We start from the raw sequence: 23,089 nt of genomic DNA, 5'->3' as shown, positions 1-23,089 counted from the left end.
AACGTGGTTATGGGTGGGTTTGAGAAATGAAACTCTTGGCTTATGAGGAAAAATAATTAACTGTGTTTTAGAAGCATTAGGGGAAATCTTCCATTTTTGTAAGTATGAAGAAAATATATCTAAACTTTTTTGAAGCCGACTGCATATAACACGAAGGCTTTTTCCTTTTGCGGAAATGCTTGTATCGTCATAAAACAGAGATTTCTCACAACCTGGTGGTAAATCAGGAAGATCAGAAGTAAAAATGTTATATAAGATTGGGCCCAAGATACTCCCCTGAGGCACACCAGCTCTAACAGGCAATCTATTAGATTTACCATTTAGATAGTTGACCTGGAGAGTGCGGTCAGTTAAATAACTTTGTATCATTTTTGGAAAACTGAAATTTGACATTTTAGCTATTAAACCTTTATGCCAAACACTGTCGAATGCCTTTTCTATATCTAGAAGAGCAACTCCAGTCGAATAGCCTTCAGATTTATTAGTTCGAATCATATTTGTTACTCTAAGTAACTGATGAGTAGTGGAATGCCCATGGCGAAAACCAAACTGCTCATTTGCAAAAATTGAGTTCTCATTAATATGTGTTATCATTCTATTAAGAATTCGGGAGTTTTCGGGAAGTCTTTTGATGAGGATATAGAAAATCCCATCATCTCCTGGTGCTTTCATGTTTTTGAATTTTTTGAGAATGGTTCGCACCTCATTCAAGTTTGTCTCCAATACCTCTTCGGAAAGAAATTCTTGGGTGGTGATCTGAACATACTTTTGGTTTATTCATTTTCAATAGGACTTACTACGTACAAATTGGAGTTATGAACACTCTCAAACTGCTGAGCAAGTTTTTGAGATTTTTGTTCATTCTTTAGAAAAATGCAATCACCATCTTTAAGGACTGGAATGGGCTTCGAGGGTTTCTTAAGAACCTTCGAAAGCTTCCAGAAAGGTTTTGAATAAGGTTTTAGTTGTTCAACTTCTCTCATGAAATTCTCATTTCGCAAGAGAGTGAATCTATGGTTAATTTCCTTTTGTAATTCTTGAAAAATAATTTTCAAAGCAGGATCACGAGATCTTTGGTATTGACGTCTCCGTATGTTCTTCAAACGTATAAGAAGTTGAAGTTCACTGTCAATAATTGGTGCATTAAATTTTACTCTTGCCTTAGGAACTGATAAATTCCGGGCACTGAGTATTAAGCTGCTAAAATTTTCTAATGCTCTGTCAATGTCAGCACTATTTTGTAAAATAATATCATCATTCAAATTTTCCTCGATCGTAGAACGATATCTATCCCAATTAGTCTTGTGATAATTTAACACAGATCTAGTGGGATTTAAAATAGTTTCATGGGAAATAGAAAATGTTATGGGAAGATGATCAGAATCAAAGTCAGCATGAGTTGATAAATCACTGCATGAATGGCTTTGATTTGTTTGTACCAAATCAATTGTAGATGGATTCCTTATAGAAGAATAACATGTAGGACCATTTGGAAATAAAACTGAATAAAATCCAGCCGAGCAATCATTAAACAATATTTTGCCATTGGAATTGCTTTGAGCATTATTCCAAGATCGATGTTTCGCATTAAAATCACCGATGATTAAAAATTTAGATTCATTTCTTGTGAGTTTTTGCAAAACTCCCTTGAAATAATTTTTTCGCTCACCAGTGCATTGAAAAGGCAAATACACTGCGGCTATAAATAAAATGCCAATACTTGTTTCAATTTCAATTCCCAAACTCTCGATAACTTTGGTTTCAAGATGGGGTAAAACACGATGTTTTATTCGACGGTGGATAACTATTGCAACTCCACCACCGGCAACATCAATTCTATCAAACCTATGAACTATAAAATTTGGGTTCTTTTTCAGTTTAATATTTGGCTTCAAAAGCGTTTCAGTCACAACTGCAATATGCACAAGCACATCGTGGACTGTTAAAAAATTTAAAAATTCATCCTCTTTCGCTTTTAAAGAGCGAGCATTCCAATTTAGAAAATTTACAGCATTACTTAAAATCATTGCTGAATTCCAATTTCATAACAATATTAGTTATGAATTTTATACCTTCTTGAACAGCCTCGTACATCGAGTTACAGTTCAACAAAACGGACATTAGCTGCAGCATGGATTGTTGTAGGTATTCAATCTTTTCGGGAGTTGGATTACCTAAATCAATACTGGCTGACTTTTCAGCACCAAACACGAATGGTTTGTTACTGTTTGAATTTGAAATATTACCTGAAAGGACACTGGGATATGAACAGCCTGGTGTTGCCTGAGCAGGATTATTTTTCTGAAATTTGTTATCTGAATTTAAATAATTACCTACAGACACACCTGCTAATGAAAGTGCTGGTGATGCCTGAACAGTACTGAAAGTCTTTTGATTACCCACATTGACGACAGGTTGTTTAGAATTCCTACGTTGTCTAGAAGCAATAATTTTTGACCTTACAGGACAATTAAAGAAATTAGATTTGTGATTTCCCCCACAATTTACACATTTGAAACTATTAGTGATCTCTTTCACGGGGCAGATATCTTTCGTGTGACTAGTGTCACCACAAATCATACATTTTGCAGCCATATGACAGTTTCGAGCTCCATGACCATAGGCTTGACAATTCCGACATTGCGTAAGATTATGGATTCCTCCATGTCTCTTGAAATTTTTCCACTTTATTCGCACGTTGAATAAAACACGTGCTTTTTCTAAACATTTTAAATTATGTACTTTGGTACGATCAAAATGTACTAAGTAATTTTCCTGGTGTATTCCAGTTTGAAAAATTTTGGCATTTGCCTTTCGTTTCATCAAAATTACTTGGTTGAGGGCAAAACCAAGTGATTCTGACACACAATCTTTGATTTCATCAATACTTTGATCATTTGAGAGACCTTTCAACACAGCCTTAAACGGTCTCTCGTTTTTGGCATCAAAAGAGTAAAATTTATACATCTTTTCAGTCAAATACTGTAAAAGATGTTTATGGCCATCAAAAGATTCGGCCAAAATACGAATTTCGCCTTGGCGACCAATTTGAAAATTAACTTTCACATTCGATAGAAATGATGAAAGTTCTGATCGAAATGCTTTAAAGTTTGCTACAAATACCACAATAGGTGGAACTTTAACCTTCTTCATAACGGCTTTATGCTCAGTATGAGAAGTTTGGAGTTCTTGATCCCCAACGGAAGAAAGAATATCATACCTGTTAGTCGAAATTTCAGTGTCACTTGGAGGAGATGCCTCACGTTTCCCTGAAGCCGCATCAAAGCGAGCTTTTTTATTTTTTCCAGGCATAACTGGAAAACTTCACTACACTTTCACTTCACTATAGAATTTAAGTAGAAAAAAAAAAAACAAAATTATTACTTTGCGTTTCAACAGGTAGTCTTTTAAAAAGATTGCCTGTTGAAAGCGAAAAGCAAAATTTCAATATCTCTCGGTAGTCTAAGACTTAGCCTCGAGCTGTTGGTAAAATGCGACCGTACTGTAGGACAGTTCAAGTCGATCAACTCAGTACGATTAAAGATCTCTTTTGCAAGGGCGGCTCTTAGATAAGGGAATATTGGTTATTTTTGAAGATGTATTTCATCTCGCCGGAAATGACTCTTGAAAAGTTATCCACAACTTTAATTACTTACTCTCCTGGTGAAACATCTCTCAGGATTTCACCTGCGTCACAATGTTACGGCGAAGCACTTTTGAGCGTCCTACATCTCCGAGATCTTGATCCACTTGGTCCAGCCGCCTGCTCGTTGCGCGCCTCTACGTATTGTACCGGCCGGGTTCGAGACGAGCACCATTTTTGCGAGATTGTTGTCCGGCATTCTTACAACTTGTCCCTCACCAGGGATGCGAGGCATTTTTTCAAATGTCGGCACGTTCCGAGAAAAAAATGTTTTCACATGTCTTCCCGCTCGAAGGCTGAAAAAAATTACCGCCGAATCGAAAACTGGCAAGCAAACAAAAAAAAAGGACACCATCGCTGAAAAATGCAGGTCACAATCACATATTTTCCAATGTCAATACCTGTTTTTCAATGTCTTCACTTTGTCTTCACAATGTTTTCCAATTTGGCATCGCTGATCCTCACATACTCCGCCGAAGATGGTTCTAAGCACACGTCGTTCGAAAATGGCTAGTGCTTACAAGTTCTCCTCGAACATTGTCCATCTTTCGTGCCCGTGGAGGAACACCGGTCTTATGAGCGTCTTGTACTTGGAGCACGCAGTACGGGGGTTTGCCAGACCTCAACGTGTTGTGGAGTCCGTAGTAGGCATGACTTCCAGTTACAATAGGTCTGTGGATTTCTCTGCTGAAGTTGTTGCCTGACGTTACTAATGATCCGAGGTACACAAATTTCGTCAACCACCTCGAACTCATCTCTGTCGATCACTACGCGTCCTACGAGCCCTGTCGCGCTCGGTTCCCCTGCTAGCAGATACTTGGACTTCGACGAATTCACCTTCAATCCAACCTTTTCTGCTTCAGCTTTCAGCTTGGTGTAGTGTTCGCTTGTCACGTCCTTCCGACAAGGTCCACGTCATCAGCAAAACAGATGAACTGGCTGGGCTGGCCCCGTATATTAAAGGCCTCACATTTCATAGGCGGTCCCCGTGGTTCTGTGGTTAACGATGTAGGTCGGCTAGCTCTCCCACACGGTTGTGATATCGGGTTCGATTCCCGATTAGGTCGAGGATCTTTTCGAGCTGGAAATTTTCTCGACTCAGCACTGGGGCACGGTGTATCGTGGTACTTATCCTACAACATGCGAAAATGTGCCGAAAACAATATCGATAACAAATTCTCTCAACTTATCTAGTTGATCGAGACCGCATTAGCCCCCCAGGCTAGCGTGCGATATTGTTTTTTACGTTTCATAAAACTTTCAAGCACAATGTTGAACAGGAGGCAGGAAAGACTGTCGCCTTGTTCTGTATCACAAATCCTGACTATCAGCTGATCCAGACAAGAAGCGAACCTATCCGGGCCTAGCTTGATAAGCTCCGCTGTGATTCCATTTCCGCTGTTTCGACGCATCCCTCAAGCGTTTAGTTTCTTGTAGAATCTACGTGTTTCTTGAGAACGATACAGCTGCTTATTTCACCCACACTCCACCGCTTCCAGGCGGGGCTTTTTGTTCCGGAAAAGATTGGCCTGCTGTCTTCGTTTCAGTTCGCACCGACTCATGTTATGACAGGTCCTTTACTGCAGCATCAATTCCCGCGCTGCATTCTTCTAGTCTAGAATCATTTGACACTTCTTGTCGAACCAGCCGTTACGTTGATTCCTTTCGACGAATCCAACAGCACCTTCCGCTACGTTGTTAATGGCTGCTTCCACAGAACTCAAACAAATCTCCAAGGTGACTTCGGTAAGCTCTTTCTCATCCGGTAACGATGCCTCAAGGCTTTGCGTGTATTCAGCAGCGAATCCGGGGAGTTTAAGTTGCTCCAGATCATACCGTGGCGGGCGACGGTAGCAGAAGTTGTCGACAACCGGAAGTCAAAATATGATCGATTTGTATTTCAGTCTGTTGTGGTGAGCACCAGGTGTACCGATATGGAAGACTATGCTGGAAGTAGGTACTACGTATGGCCATGTCTTGGAGACGGCAAAGGCAATGAGTCGAAGGCCGTTTTCGTTCGTGAGCCGGAGTGCGCTGAACTTTCCATTAAGCGCTCTGAGTTCCTCCTTCTGGCCAACCTGAGCGTTGAGATCTCCGATGACGATTAAACTGAGGTTTAAACGTGAAACTCAAACAAATTCTTCAAAAACTCGTAAATTCCCAAAAAAAATTAAGAGACAGAAATTTTGTTTCTTATACGAAGTTACATAAAATTTTCTAATCTAAAACTTTGTCGAAAACTGCAATGCTCTAGCGTGTAAGAATAAAAAGTTGGTGTCGAAGCGCCATCTCTGCGGCCAAATCGCGAACTAAACTGAGCATCAAGTTGAAGTTCTTATTACACTGAGAAACTTTGCTGAAGACTGCACATAGGTTGGATAGAGTATCAAAGTACTGGACCGTGTATTCCATGCAATAAATACATAGCAATTGTATTTTTATATGAAACCTATGGTTATATTCAAACTAAAATATCACAAAAACACCAAAAAACACTTCTTTCAAATTTTCAGAAAATAAAGATTTTTTGATGGACAATTTTTAGAAAAAAAAAAAGTTTTGCTAATACTTGCTACCCGTTGAGATATCTACTTCACAAAATTATGTATTTTTTTTTCAAATTTTGTGTATTATTTTCACTTAAGTACTTCAGAAACTTCTGTACTCGGAAGAAAACGACGCAATTATTCAATTTCTATCGAAAAAAAAATTGTAAGAAATCATATCGAGTGAATTCATAAAATTATCACAATAAAAAGTGAAATTCAGACAAAATTTATAAAAACTGGTAGATCTCTGAAACTTGAAGAGTTATAAATTTTGTATATCATGTAAAGTTTCATGGAATTCAGAGATCTACAACTATGTCGAATACCGCAAAGCTCTAGCGTGTAAGGGAAAAAAGAAGTTGGCATCGCAACGCCACCTTTGCGGCTGAATTCCGAACCAATTCAAACATCCAAAATGACGCCCTAACTATGCCAAGAAACTTTGTAGAAGATCGGAAACCGATTGGTCAAACCCCAAGAGCGCTATTAATTTCGTTCCGCTAGATTCCATTTCTGGCCCAGTGTGCAGTGTACCGTCAGTAGGATTTCTATCAGAAGTAACCTGTCCTATCGAGTTTATACGCTAAGCTGGACTGAGCAAACAAATTTGATTCAATTTTCAGGGCACAGGTAGGATCTGCAACATGTTGCAGAGGTTAATTTTGATAGAAATCTGATTGATGGCGGTACACTTGTAGTGTTGGCAGGAAACAAGATTCGACATACTCAACTTTTAACAGCCATTGCCATAGCATTTTTTATGGACATCGTAGCTCCTTAGTGTCTTCGGCACCGTTGTTAAGCATAAAAAAATACGCTTTGAAATTTTAAAACCTATGGTTCAGACCATTTTGAGCCCTTTAGAATGAAAAATGCAAAGAAGTAGGTATTTTCATGCAAACTTTCATACAAATTGGAAGTGCAATGCGCCTAGCGCAGACGAAACCAATCGACTCTCAAGAAATTTAGGATTGTTTGGAGTCCCAATCGAAACAAAAAAAACTTAGTTCTGGCTTTGTGCTCGCAAGCTTCATTTTTTCCACATATCGACGCCCCACTTTAATATGTATCTTTAGTATTACTTGTGAAATACCTAGATTATTTTCAAACCAAAAGTATCTCGCTTATCACGATAGTGACAAAATTATACAGTATGAATCAAGTAAATAATACATACCATCTTGCATTGCAGCAACTTCTGTAAATTCTTAATTCGTGTGTTAATTCTACGTATTCCAGACTTTTTCTTGACAGCAGGGTATCGATTTGTCTGTAGCTGTTTAATTAAGTGGTGATTTGGGCATTGATGAAAGTGGATTGTAAACGGTGAATGATCTGATTCGAATTTAATAACTATTGTGTTCATCCCCTTCGACAACGTTTATCGGCACCACTTACTGTCAAGCGGGCATTCTTCACTCGCAGCCAAATCTCACGCTGTGTAAATTAGATTTTGTTTATTCAAAGTGCTGTTGAAGCGGTAGGCAGAGGCAGTAGCGCGTTTTTTGAGGACTCTTGTGAGTATGGTGGCATCGTAATACCTACCACAGGGGGTTGCAGATGTTGGATAGTGAAACCGTCAATTTCCTATTCTCTTTCTCGCTACTGAGCAATCAATCAAAATCGTATCATCTCCAGGAAAACATGTTCCGCAAATGAAAATTCGTAATTTCGTAGGATAAATACCAACAAATAAATAGCCCTCTGTGAGCTTTTTATTCCTTTTTTGCTCGTTTGTGTGAGCGCAAAACATTAGAGTGTAGACACGTGGCCAACGTTCCGGGTGTAAACAGCATTTCGTTTAACACCATCTCGATGAGGCCTGGGTAGTTTTACCGATGTTGCTGTTTGATAAGCTAAGAGCATTTTGTTCCCATAACAACAAGCCGCGATATCAATAAGTTTGCTCAAAAAATTAATTAGAAGTGTTGACACGTGACCAAGCGTTCAATATAAATATCACGCTTCGGTTGACTTAACACGTGTAATGTAAGCAATAATCGCAATCAAGATCGTTGACAGTATCAACCAAGTTGTCAACCTACCACACTAAACCTTGCTACGTTTGTTTTGTTGTTCCGAACAGAAGTATATCGCGCGAAAAACCCTGTAATGTTTTTCTGTGGAAATTCGGTTCTAATATGATTCAATCAGTGTTATTATTCTGGTTTTAGGAATTCACAAAGAGATGATTGAATATATGTAGCTAAAAAATATCGCTGGAGAACAATATCGCACATGCGAGCGCAGCATTCATGTATACGCATGCGAAAATTTGGATGAAGTATAATAGTGCTAAAACTAAGAGTTTATTATAAATCCAATAAATAATAATAATAAAAGCAACAAAAGCGTCGTATTTTCACCTAAATTCAACTACCATCTTTGTCTGCGCAAAAAGACAAGGAATGTTGAATGGGTTTCAAATATTCCAAACTTTATGTGATTTTAACTGTTTGTTTCGCAGTGCCTTGTCACAATATCACAATAATACAATGACAGCGGGGCTTGAGCGCGGTGGGCTGAGCAAAGCGGATAATGTACCCATCGTAAACAGGGAGTAGGATGTTTATAATTAAACACTTACTTTTCATATTTGTTTTATTATGAAGCGCGATTGCCTGGTACGCCTGTCGCCAGTAGGTTGGCAATCTTTGCGGAAGGGGTGCAAAGTTACGAGGGTGTGCTGTAGCTTTGTTCTTTCTGCACCATCCTTCGCCACCGAGCACGACGTGGTTCCAGAGTAGTTTGTGAGCTTTGCACATGCCCTCGTTTAATAATTTTCCGGTCCAATACAGGGGTGAAAACTGCGGAAGCGTTTGAAAATAAATCGTCGCTCATATTTGTCTTCAAATTAAATATCATAAATAATAATGATCGGTTGCGGTAATGGATTTGGTGTGACAATAAGACATATGAAATGATAATTTCGAGAGGATTATGGGATTGAGAAGGTAGAAAAAGGGACAGAAAGCTGTTTGCGGCTAGCTTAATTGATTCTCATGAGTAATTTATTCCATATTCGTGCCAGAGCAATTAAACTCTGTTATTTTTTTTCTTTTCTCCGATTCACCATCACACAGCAATATACACATCCAAAGCTTTAATCTGAATTTATCATGTTATTTGATAAAGATGTTTTGCTTCATTACTGTACATGTACTATATTGATTCAATTATTGTTTGATGAATGAATTGATTGAAAAATGTGTATGGTAGTGAGCAAATGACTCCGTTTATTTGAAGTAGTTTAATTAGGGATTACATACAGACCATGCTCTCCAGATGGTTAAAAAACACATAATATTCGTGCCACTATAGACCTCAAATCTGTCAATTCAATTTCGAATGTCGGAGTCGAAAAGAGCATCAGCTGAGTAGAGAAGAGACAGCGAAAACCATGCAAAGTTTTCGAAGACGCAGCAGTTTGCAGATGTAGTCATGGCCTCTGTATTTTATGATATGCGTGGGTTTTTGTCTACAACAATTTCACTTAATGACCAAACGATGCATTATTATATCCATAGGATAAAAACAAGAAAAAATGTTTGTATTTTTTAGAAATGCAGCAATCTGCAAGTTGATGACAACAAGCGAATAATTTAATAATTGAATAATTTTCTAATAGACTTCTTCTTTGCTCTGAAGTTCTAGTTTATGACTTAAACTAATTTAAGCAATAATTAATGACTACTACAAGGTATCAAGAATTTTTATAAAATATAAATTTACCTCTAACTGGTTATAACACAGCATCATTGTTATTCTTAAAGTTCTGTAAAAATCTAATGAAGAGTAAGTTATTTTATTAGAGATCGTTGTTTGAGCTAGAATTATAAGTATTTTTTTTGGTTCATGATTGAAATCCAGAAAAGCTAATTCTAATTTGTGCAAAAACTACTACATCTAAGTAAGTACACGGGGAGTAAAACATTTAATAGACGTCGATACAATTTCCACAATACTTCCGAGCATACTGCTCGTTATTTAGCAAAGGATTTCCGCTCCAATCAAATTTCCACATGATTTCGATTCACCGAGCATACAAATATTGGTTTCATTTCGAATTGCGCCACAGAATCACATTTCCCATTGTTTAGAAAAGGTACCGATACACATTGAGCACATGCAATGCACGATGCATTGTCTGATTTCGCATGTCCTACCTCCTGGCTGGCTGGCTGACTGGGTGCCGAGATTGCTGCAGCGAAGCAGAAGTTTGGTTTCACCGATTCCATTCTCCGTTCAACAAATCATATTTAGATGTCCCTGGGACGGAAAATGGAAGCTTCACCGCAAGCGTACGCTACCGCACGGAATGGGAACCACACATATGTGAGTATACATACATTCATAGTCTATACCACTCAGGCAACGGGAGTTCGATCCGAAGCGAACAATTTATTTTATTGCCTACAGTTAGTACACAAAAGCGGTTCCAATTCAAAGGATTCGCCGGAAACAGCGTCTAGCCCAGATAACAATATTCGAAAACTTTTCTGAATCACAGAACGTGATTACTCTAAATAAAATCAACCTCTATAAAAATTTGTGCGCTTAATGTAAGTGTTCATTTTTTGTGTTCTATTAAAAGTTCAAATTTTTTTTTTTTTGTGAAGCTATCAATCGCATTTCCAGGCTGCCGCATAGACCACGGTACGCTTCACGTATTGATACACGCATCAATAGAGGATGATATTACCGATGGATGATGGTGATGATGTATGTAGCAGAGACTAGGAATTGTACCCGGTGATTGGTTTTGCATTCCGCACACATCAATCGACCAACCTCCGTCGAATGTTCCGAAGCGTGCACAGGCACTGTATTTTCGAATCGCTCACAGACTATGCTTGGCCGCATTTCCGTTCAATATGTGCTGTTCAATATTTACCTACTCGGGAAACGCTGAATATTGAATCGTTTTATAACACACAGCAGTACACACCGATGGAATTAGATCCAAGCGCCCTCTTCATTTGTAAAAGAATTGCAGTCTGACTTCTTGTTGGAAAAGAAAATTCAAATTCTCGAAAGTTTTATTTTAAAGAGCTCGATTTATTAGTACTTCTACAAATACCGAATTTCATAGTAACCGTTTGATTAAATATTATCTGCGGGGGTTCTCGATGAAAGGTGGAAAAAATACTTCTCCGTTTGCATTTTTTTAAGAAGGGTGTGTTGCTTAGCTGCAAAAGTATTCCACTATGTTTTTGAAAGTCGGAAATAATTTCATCGGATTCTTCTACTTCGGATGAAATTCTTGATATTTTCTCAGCGGTTGATAAAGTAAAGGTTTCAGAGATCGAACGCGTAGGAGTTGGATGTGCTTTCAATAATAAATCTTCAATTATTTTTCGTATTTCCACTTCTTCTTTACTGTAGGAGGCACAACTAGATTCACTGCCAAGATCGAGGCTCATATAAAGTAAGTCAATAATGATATCATGCGCTTCTGCGATGCTTAAAATACCAGCTTGCTTCAAAGCTTCTACTTTTTCCTCTAGATCTTTAAGCAAAACATCGTCGATAAAAACCCTTATCTTGGATTCATTAAGCGTATCAGAATCGTTCAAAGAAGCATTGGAACTCTCTGCAACCGGTTCATCATCGCCTTCCACTGAATAAACTACAGAATTAATCAATTGCTCCATATTGAAAATTTGTTCAATATTTCTGATCCCAAGGCAAGCATAGAAGGGATTTATGTCTTGATTTTCATCTGGAAGATTATTCAAAGTCGAAAACTGAATCCACTTGTAGGTCGAATAGATTTCCATTACACGTCCATTTCGCGCCTGAATCAGCCTCATATCGAAGTGAGAATTTTCCAATTTTGGCAGCTCATAAACACCATCGAATCCGTCCTTTTCTGCTCTGTATATGGCCATTCCAACATGTTGAGCAACTCGGAGGTCTGCCACATCGGTCGCCATGCATTTCTTCATACTATCAGTAGGTTTTTTCTCCTTCAAACGGTGAAACCCATTACCGTTTATTTGAGCTACATGATCATACATTCCGAAATGAGCACTGCAACGACCTCCTAGATTAAATAATATCCGATGAGTGGTCTCTAGAGAACGTGCTGGGTCACTCACTACCTGGTAGGTGATCTGGATCTCATTTTTATATGTCACTGTAAATCGTACTTGGATCATCAGGTTGTTGCATTCACCAAAAACAACATTGGTAAGAATTAGGTCGGAATTTGTAACGTAAGGTGACCATATACGCTGAGACCAAACGCTGGTTCGTTTTAACGGTACAGACTGGATCGATGAAGTCAATTTGGCTTCAGCGTAGTACAGATAACCTTTCACAGTTTTGCTGCTTCCAAGAATGATTTCATCTGGTTTAAAGTTTTTGTCCGGAACGCAAAGGCTAACAATTGCTGCGTCTAAGGTAATTACCTCGAGTGTAAGTTTATTTGTAGTTTCCCAGGTATATTTTTGTACTTCAAAAGTTGCTCCCGTTTGTGGACAAGTGAGTACACCGAATTTCGAAACAGATAATTTTAGTTTCTCGGATTTGAATATCACTGAAGGGTCGCACATTTTTTCGCCTTGCACGTCAACAATTCCCGTGGACTGCTATGATAGAGAACATACGTTTAAGTCTGCCACAGTATCAGTATTAACAAATTATATGACTCGTTATAACAAATTATATGACTCAAATTGGGACATGATTATGTTCCGCCCCTTCTGGTATTTTTGATTCTTTTAATTTGTTTTGCGATATAATTGCATCCTCATATAATGTCGTCCAAGTTCAGTTTGCCTAGCCCTATTGCTTTTATTTCAATGAGGAACTCAGTACATTTTATCTTACCTTGAACATTAAAGTTATTTTATTCGCATGAATAAATCGTTCATTCAAAATTCAACATGTTCATGGTTTTTGCCTTTCTCCTAGAAAGGTATAACAATCACTGGAAAACCAAAGGTATAAAAGCGGTCCCAATGGCCGAATGTCATATACCACTCGACTCAGTTCGACGAAATGAGCATTTTCTGTATGTATGTATGTATGTGTGTATGTGTGTATGTGTGTGTGTGTGTATGTGCCACTTTTTTTTCTCACTCACTTTTCTTAGAGATGGCTGGACCGATTTCCATGAAATTATTTGCAAATGAAAGGTCTAGTTGCGCCATAGGTTGCTATTGAATTTCATTGTAATCGGATTTTTAGTTTAGAAGTTATGTATCAAAATGTAAAAATCACGAAACATCAATATCTCAGAAACCACACAACCGATTTCAATAAACTGATGAACTGATTGCAAATGATCGGGCTGTCTCCAAAACTCTTAACTTTTAAATTTCGTGATGATTGAACATATGGTACAAAAGTTATCTAAAGAAAAGTTATCCTGAGGTTGTTTGAACTCACTCATTTTTCATGGCTGAACCGATTTTCACAAAATTAGTGTCAAATGAAAGGTCTAGTTGCCCCATAGGTTGCTATTGAATTTCATTGTAATCGGATTGTAACTTTGTCCGTTGTTAATAAAAATGTGAAATCACATAATGAAAGTGAACACATTGACTTTCTCCTAACGATCACTGGCTAATTAAAAGGTAGAAAAGTGATCCAAATGGCCGAATGTCATATACTACTCGACTCAGTTCGACGAATCGAGCATTTTCTGCATGTAGGCATGTATAGGTGTACATGTGTGTGTGGGTGTGGGTGTGTACGTGTATATGTGCACCTTTTTTTTCGCACTCACTTTTCTCAGAGATGGTCTGACCGATTCTTCCTATCTTGGTGTCAAATGAAGGGTATATTTGCCCCTTAGGTTGCTATTGAATTTCATTGTAATCAAACTTTCAGTTTTGGCGCTGCGGCAAAATGTAAAAATCGCTCCTATATCTCAGAAGCTATGAACAAAGTTGAATTCAAATTAATGGGCTTCAATACCCTTAAACAATAAATTTCATAATGTTTAAACATGTGGTTTAAAAGTTATAAAAAGAAACCTAACGCGGGAACTGTTCAAAACTATAGCTACGATCAAAATATGTGACCTCAACATCATTTAAATTTGATATTGTACTATTTCAATGTTTGCGGCCTTGTTCGGAATTGAAGTTGAAATTAGAAGTCACTTTCACTTTTTCTTAAGCACAAATATTAAGTCAAATTTCACATACTATACCTAAATTATTACTTTATCTATAACATTAATATTCTAGTACCCAAAGAGTGGATGCACCTTCATTGAATTGTATTCGACAATTTAAGGATGTATTCCAGAAACCGGTAGCTACAAAATCGAGTTTCAAAGTGAAATATGGATTTTACTCCCGGCTTGCGGGCCCGGGATAATGTTCCTAAATAAAAACATTGGGTAATGTTTGTCCCTTTAAGGTTGTTTTCCAGAAATTGGAAGCTACCATGTATCTAGAAATTTAAAATGGCGTCCTAAGTTGATTTCTGGCCTCTGGGTGTTACGCTTCCGCAATACTCGTAATAAATGATATTGGGTCATCTTAAAATGTTTCCCAGAAACTGTAAGTCGACATCTTCGCCATTGAAATACTTTTTTTTTATTGCTTTATTAAGGTGGCTTTCAGCCACAGGCTGGTTCGCCACTATATCATTGAAATACCCGAATTAGGCACAATTTGGCTATCTTAGGATATATTCCGGCAAACAAAAGTAGTCATCTGGATTTTTCGCGTGTTGTATTTGAAACATATTTATTTCATGGTATGTTTTAATGTATGTTTTAATGTATGTTCATATGTGTGTGAATGTTAGGTTTTGAATGTTCGGTATAGTTGTGCTGTTGGCTATTTGAATGAGAAAGGCTGGGTCTCACCGCTAGGTGGAATAATTTGAGTTTTAACTATTCTATTGGAAGATTATCGAAGTTGTTTGAAGTTTTTCACTCAAAAAAATTTGATCAAGACGATGACTTTTCATAAGCTCAGCAACCTTCGCTTGGGAAGTGTCGCAATTATCTACAGCTGCTACCGTCATTAATTTTCTTTATAATTGCAGATCTGAAGTATTGATTTAATATTGGAAATACCAGGATTTGCCGCTCTACAGGATACCGCCATCAGTATTCAAGAGACTTGAAGATTCCAAGAGATCCAGAGCTATTAAAGATTTGCTGCTCTACAGGATACAGGAATCAGAGTTTTCAAGGGGATACCGCCATCAGTATTCAAGAGATTTGAAGATTCCAAGTGATCCAGAGCTATTCAAGATTTGCTGCTCTACAGGATACAGGAATCAGAGTTTTCAAGGGGTTCGAAGGTTTCGAAAGATCAACGACAATTCAAGTACACCAAGAAATTTGAAGATCAAGATTTCTTTTATTATAACAGCTAAGTATAGAACTTAATTTACTATATTTGTATCCATTTGCATTTTTTGTTGCCCTACCATAGTGTGCTCTTTTACACACAATGGAAGTGGATGAAAAAAATTGGGCCGATCCTGTTTCTATTACACCTAAACCTCCTGACCCTTTTTCCACTGTTTCCTCAATTCCCTCACGCGTTAAACTGTATCCAGACGGATCGACTGGTTCATTTGTTGTTTATTTCCGACCAAAACTAGGGCCTCAATCAAAGCCCTTAAACATCATTCAGATATCTAAAGATTTAGAGTCTCATTTCAAGTCTATCATTGAAATTTCTAAGGTCAGACCTAACAAATTGAGAGTTGTGGTTAAAGACCTTACTCAAGCTAATAAATATGCTACTTCGGAGTTTTTCACCCGGGAATATCATGTTTATGTTCCCGCTCGAGATGTAGAAATTGACGGTGTTGTTACCGATTCCAGCTTATCCAGTGAATTTCTTTTAAAAGACGGTGTTGGATATTTCAAGAACACTTCCATTCTAACGGTTAAAATTCTCGATTGTCAACAATTGAGATCCGTGTCCTTTGTAGAAGGGAAGAAAATATATTCCCCCTCAGATTCATTTCGTGTCACATTCGCTGGATCTGCTTTACCATCTCACATCTCGATTCACAATGTCCTTGTACCCGTTCGCCTGTATATTCCACGAGTCATGAACTGCACCAATTGCAAACAGTTAGGCCATACTTCTGCCTACTGTTGCAATAAAAGTCGATGCGGTAAATTTGGGGGTAACCATCTTGATGACTCTTGCAATCAAGAAAATAATAATTGTTATTACTGTGGTGAAACTAAACATGAACTCTCGAATTGTTCCTTATTCATTCAACATAAAATTAAAATGAAACGATCTCTTAAAGACCGCGCTAAACGCAGTTTTTCTGATCTCCTTAAGCAATCGGAAACAAATTCTCTTATTTCTTCTAATATTTATGATTTATTGTCCTCTGATGAGACGGACTGCGATGTTCCTCTTGCTGGTCCTTCTTTTTCAAACCCTGGTTGGTCTAGAAAAAGGAAAAATCTTTCTTCCCCAAAACTTTCCAACAAGGGCCCTAAAATATCACTTAATAGGAATTGTAATGTTCCCAAATCTAATCACGATACTGAAAAATCAAATCAAACTTCCTCTAGAATTTTAAATTTAAAGTCAACACAAGAGTTTCCACCACTATCACCCAAAAACTGTGATAGCACATTCACACCTTCAAATAATCAAACAAAATCAGGAATTCTGAAATTTTCTCATGTAATAAACTGGATTCTTGAATCATTAAACATACCGGACCCTTTCAGCAAATTTATTCATTCATTACTCCCTGTTTTCAAAAATCAAATTTCAATGCCCCCTCATTTCTACTTTAATATCCTTCGATGACTAACTTATCGTCTGAGACTAATGATTTTATACATATTTTACAATGGAATTGCAGAAGTATCATACCAAAACTTGATTCATTCAAAGCTATGATTAATAATTTGAAATGTGATGTGTTTTCTATTTGTGAAACATGGCTCACTTCAGATATCAATCTCAATTTCAATAATTATAATATCGTACGATTAGATCGAGATATTCCCTATGGAGGTGTACTTTTAGGGATTAAAAAGTGTTATTCTTTTTATAAAATTAATTTACCTTCAATTCAAGGCATCGAATGTGTAGCTTGTCAAATTAACATACAAGACAAAGATCTCTGCATTGCTTCTGTATATATCCCTCTTAAAGCACTAATTAGACAACAAATGCTTTCTGATATTGTCGAATTTCTACCCTCACCCCGTTTAATATTGGGAGATTTTAACTCTCATGGTGTAGCTTGGGGTTCATCTTACAACGATAACCGCTCCACTTTGATATATAATCTTTGTGACAATTTTAATATGACTGTTTTGAACAATGGAGATATGACACGTGTTCCGAAACCACCGGCTCGTCCAAGCGCATTGGATTTATCATTATGTTCAACGTCATTACGGTTAGATTGTAGCTGGAAGGTTGTCTATGATCCCCATGGTAGTGATCATTTACCAATTTTAATTTCAATTTATAATGGGTCAAATAGTACTCGACCAATTGACATTCCGTATGACCTTACATTAAATATTGATTGGGAAATTTATAAATTAAAAATTACAGAAGCTTTAGAGGCATTGCAACACCTTCCACTTCTTGAAAAATATGATTCATTTGCGGGTTTAATTTTAAATTCTGCAATACTAGCCCAAAGGAAAAAATATCTTGGCGTTTCAACTAAAAGACGACCTCCTACTCCTTGGTGGGACAAAGAGTGCTCAAAAATTTATGTTAAAAAATCGAACGCGTATAAGATTTTCCGGAAAAAAGGAAAAATCGAAGACTTTGTACGATACATGAAGTTAGAATCCATGTTTAAAAACTTGATCAAAGCTAAAAAACGTGGTTATTGGCGACGATTCGTTAATGAGCTTTCCAGAGAAACATCTATGAATACTCTTTGGAACACTGCTAGAAGAATGAGAAATCGAATAGTAGCTAATTAAAATGAAGAATATTCAAATCAATGGATATTAAATTTTGCAAAAAAAGTATGTCCAGACACTGTTCCTGTTCAAAAAATTAATCGTGACAATTTTTCTGAACAATCATTGATGGAACTACCATTTTCTATTACCGAACTGTCTATCGTTCTTCTCTCTTCCAATAATAATGCCCCTGGTCTGGATAAAATAAAATTTTTTTTACTGAAAAATTTACCTGACATTGCTAAAAAAATGTTGTTAGATTTATACAATAATTTTTTTGAACTAAACATCATTCCACATGATTGGAGACAAGTAAAGGTGATTGCTATCCAAAAACCTGGAAAACCTGCTTCTAATCATAACTCATATCGTCCAATTGCGATGCTTTCTTGTATTCGTAAATTGTTTGAAAAAATGATTTTACATCGTTTAGACCATTGGGTTGAAAGTAATAATTTATTATCACATACCCAGTTTGGCTTCCGTAGAACTAAAGGAACAAATGATTGTCTCGCATTACTTTCAACAGAAATCCAGATTGCATTTGCTCAAAAAGAACAAATGGCTTCTGTATTCTTAGACATTAAGGGAGCCTTTGATTCTGTTTCTATAGATGTTCTTTCTGATAAACTTCATCAAAAAGGACTTCCTCCTAAATTTAATAATTTTTTATACAATCACCTATCAGAAAAACATATGCATTTCTCTCATGGTAGTTTGTCAGCGTTTAGACTTAGCTACATGGGTCTTCCACAAGGCTCATGTTTAAGTCCACTGCTCTACAATTTTTATGTGAGTGATATTGATGACTGTTTGGTAAATTGCACTATCAGACAATTTGCAGATGATAGTGTGATTTCTGGCACAGGTCCCAGGGCATCCGATTTACAAAGATCTTTACAAGATACCTTGAACAACTTATCCAATTGGGCAATACAACTAGGTATAAACTTTTCAGTTGAAAAAACTGAATATGTAGTTTTTTCTAGAAAACATGAGCCAGCTCAGCTCCAACTTATGTTAGTGGGTGAACCCATTACTCAAGTTTTAGTTCATAAATATCTTGGCGTATGGTTCGACTCGAAATGCACTTGGAAAAGTCATATTCGATATTTAATACAGAAATGTCAACAAAGAGTTAATTTTTTGCGCACAGTAACTGAATCATGGTGGGGAGCACATCCTTGGGACCTTATTAAACTTTATCGAACTACAATTCTATCAGTGCTCGAATACGGATGTTTTTGTTTCCGTTCTGCTACAAAAAGTCATATCATAAAACTTGAACGAATACAGTATCGCTGTTTACGCATTGCTTTAGGTTGTATGCATTCAACTCATACGATGAGTTTAGAAGTGTTAGCGGGCGTTCTCCCCTTAAAAGATCGTTTTTGGATTATCACTTTTCGCATTCTTGTGAAAAGTGAAATTTTGAATCCTATGATAATAAATAACTTTGAAAGACTTGTTGAACTTCAATCTCAAACTCGTTTTATGACTGTTTATTTCAATTACATGTCTCAAAATATCAACCCTTTTTCATTTCCTTCAAATAATATTTACTCATTAGATACCTTTGATTCTACCCTATTTTTTGATACATCAATGTTAAATGAAGTTCGTAGTATGCCTGATCAACTACGTATACAACAGATTCCAAATCTATTTCGTGAAAAATATCAAAATATAAACTGTAATAATTCATTTTATACCGATGGTTCTTTTCTCAACGGATCTACTGGTTTCGGTGTTTATAACAATAATTTATCCGTCGCTTACAAACTCGAAAGCCCTGCTTCTGTTTATGTCGCAGAGCTGGCTGCTATTCAGTACACATTAAGTTTTGTTGAAAATTTGCCTAAAGACAATTACTTCATCTTTACGGACAGCCTCAGTGCTATTGAAGCTCTCCGATCGATAAAAAGTATAAAGAGTTCTTCGTATTTTTTGAATAAAATACGCGACCATTTGAGTACTTTATCCGAAATCGCATCACAGGTTACATTAGTATGGATCCCTTCTCATTCTTTAATTGAGGGCAATGAGACGGCAGATTCATTAGCTAAGATCGGTACGGTACATGGTGACATTTATGAAAGACCTATTGAATTCAATGAATTTTTTAGTTCTATACGTCGAGAGTCGCTCATGAACTGGCAAAACTCTTGGGACAATGGAGATCTAGGAAGATGGTGTCATTCAATTATTCCTAAAGTTTCTTTAAAACCTTGGTTCCACAAATTGGACGTAAGTCGTGATTTCATTTGTATGATGTCTCAGCTTATGTCCAATCATTACTGGTTTAATGCTCACCTTCGTCGTATAGGACTCACAGAGGATCACCTTTGCACCTGTGGCGAGGGTTACCACGATATTGAACATGTTGTTTGGTCATGTCCGTTATATCGTGAAGCTAGATCCAATTTAGGAAATTCTCTTAAAGCTCGGAATAAACAACCAAATGTCCCTGTTCGTGATGTCTTAGCAATTTTAGATTTCCCATATATGCGTCTGCTATATTCCTTCCTTAAATCAATTGATGTTCCTATTTAGTACACTTTTGTTTCCATTTCAGATTCTATTTACGCGCTTAACCAGGAATAAGACGTTCCCGAAAATATATTTGGCTCTTGAAGCTGCAGGAACCATATTAATCAAGATTGTGTTTTATGATTTGTAATTTATTTATAATTGTATTATTGTATATGAAAAGATGAGAGGGTTTTTATGCCTGTTTGAGGAGAAATATTCATTAATTTTACTCAAGCAGGCTTTTCCCTACTCCAATAATTATTTCGGCCTCGTTATGCTCTCTGCGATTGGGCCTTTATCTTATTACATTTAATTAGAAAAAAAAAGACGATGACCGCATGGCCGGATATTCAATTGATGCTGGTAGTAGCTGGAAGTCCGCCGTTGAAACAGTCCTGGAGCTCGAAGGCCTTTGGTGCGTCGTCAAGCCCAAATTGAAGGAGGATGGAACCTACGAAGCCGTGAATGCAGACAAAGATCGAAAGGCAAAAGCGAAGATCACTCTGCTGCTTGATCCCGTTATTTACGTTCATGTCCGGTAAGCGAAGACAGCCCTAGAAGTATGGTCGAAGCTGGAGTAGACATTTGAGGACTCATGCCTAACGAGGCGAGTTGGGCTTTTGCACAAGCCGATCAAGACGGAGTTGTCATCGTTTGATCCCATGGGTGACTACGTAAACCGAATTGTAAATACAGGGCATCATCTCTACTGCTGGCCGCGCTTCCTGTATCGTCCAATGATTATGGCATCAAAACGAAGCTGCTACAGGAAATGGAGGGGCCGTCTATGGATTCGGCGTTTACTGTGGGCAAGAAAAGCAACCGAAGTAACAAGCAGGTAAAGAAATCCGAACCCCCGAAATGTCCAAAGTGCCGGAAATGCCAGAAGTACGGCCATATAGCAAACGACTAGAGATGCACAAAAATCCATCGCATCAAAATCATCGTTTTTTTTTGGTTTGTTGATTCGAGTACAAGCATGTACACGACTCGACGGAAACTTGCTGAAAAACATCAAGCGGCACAGTGGTAGCTGCAACCGGTGGTAGAATGAACGTGGTAGAAACTGTTTCACTGCTTTTTAAGCCCCAGTACCAACAAGAAGCGAGAAGTTCAGCTGCTACCGGAGCTTAGTGCAAATCTACTCTCCGTCAGCCAAATTGTGAAAAAGGAGCACACCGTGACAGTTACCCACGACGGAAGTAAAGTAGCCAATATGAATGATGACATAATCGCGACCGGAATTCATAACAACAATCTCATTAAACTTGAACAGCGTCAACAAGATACGAAAAGCGCTCTGGCTTATTCGTTAGCTGTGAACCTGGAGGTTTGGTATCGGAGATTGGGACAACGTCAATAGCGTTCGCCGGTTGACCGAAGGTTTGGTCAGTGGCGTGAAAATCAATGGCGGTAAACAAGAAGACTGCAAAATTTGCTCAAGGCAAGCAAAGCTCACTTGCAGAAAAAAGCTTGGCGTCGTTATTCCGATATATGCGGTCCGTTGGAGCTGACTTCGCTTGGAAGAAGTCGATATTTTCTTGTACTCGTAGATGGCCAATCCCGGCGCATGTGGGTGTATTTCCTGAAAACAAAATCGGAGTCAGGAATCCCGAAAGTATTTAAAGATTTCCATGGAATGAAGGAACGACAATCTGGCTTGAAACTCAAGATACTGAGGACCGATAACGGAAAGGAGTACATTAACCACGGTTTCGAGAACTATTTGAAGCAGCACGGCATACGGCATCAAACGACGATGATCGACTACACTGCGGAGCAGAATGGTATGGCAGATACTACTGGACCTAAGATGAGAAAATCGTGTTCGTTGCGGTGTACGTTGACGTCGTCCTTAAACAATGAATCTGTAAAGAATGAAATCAAGGCCAAGCTTAGGAGTACATTCCGAACGAAGAACTTGAGACCTGTAGTGAGCTGGTTGGGCATTCGTGTTAACCGTGCGGAAGGTTCAGTATCGCTGGCTCACACTGATTCCATCTTGCGTCGATTCAACATGCAAGAATGCGAAGGCTGTCACTACTCCAATGAACGCTGCAGAGAAGCTCACGATAGACGGAGCAGTATCTTGGGGTTGTAGCCGTCAAACCATCGTGTTACTACCAACGTGAGAAGCGGAGTACATTCTTGTTGACCGCGGTACAAGCGGCGTCAGGTTGTCGAGGACTGGTGTCGCAGTGACTCAATCGGGTTGCGGTTGACAACCAAAGCACAACCGGCATAGAATGAATCGGCAAATACACATCTCGAGCGCAGCACATCAATATCCGGCACCATTTTATACGCGATGCGCTGCATCGGAAGATTGTTTCGCTGACCTTCGTCGAGATTGATGAGCGAGTAGCAGAAGGTTTGACAAACCCATTACCACGAGTCAAGCTCAACTCAATTGAAGTCGGCAGCTTAAGAAGGACTTTTGAATAAATTGAATAAATTTGTATTATACTTCCAACT

General features: G+C 38.0%; 1 protein-coding gene and 1 long non-coding RNA gene across 4 annotated transcripts; one reads left to right on the top strand and one right to left on the bottom strand.

Annotated features, from left to right (window-relative positions):
- Positions 1-1,023: 1,023 nt before the first annotated feature.
- Positions 1,024-11,241, top strand: LOC129732124 (uncharacterized). 3 transcript variants are annotated; one of them, XR_008729182.1, is made up of 2 exons: positions 1,024-10,527; positions 10,812-11,241. It is a non-coding gene; the product is annotated as an uncharacterized LOC129732124 (long non-coding RNA). The 3 variants fall into 3 exon arrangements; XR_008729183.1 differs by having other exon boundaries at positions 1,024-10,754; positions 10,831-11,241; XR_008729181.1 differs by having other exon boundaries at positions 1,024-10,754.
- Positions 11,242-11,246: 5 nt separating this feature from the next.
- On the bottom strand, positions 11,247-12,804 carry LOC129728236 (uncharacterized; the record flags this gene model as incomplete). Its single annotated transcript, XM_055686654.1, has 1 exon — positions 11,247-12,804. A coding segment is annotated over exon 1 (1,503 nt), but the record flags the coding sequence as incomplete, so codon positions are not given.
- Positions 12,805-23,089: the final 10,285 nt, after the last annotated feature.

Source organism: Wyeomyia smithii, chromosome 3 (assembly GCF_029784165.1).
Source record: "Wyeomyia smithii strain HCP4-BCI-WySm-NY-G18 chromosome 3, ASM2978416v1, whole genome shotgun sequence".
NCBI lineage: Eukaryota > Metazoa > Arthropoda > Insecta > Diptera > Culicidae > Wyeomyia > Wyeomyia smithii.
The sequence above is the reverse complement of the archived record's forward strand: the minus strand, read 5'-3'. Positions and strand labels throughout refer to the sequence as shown.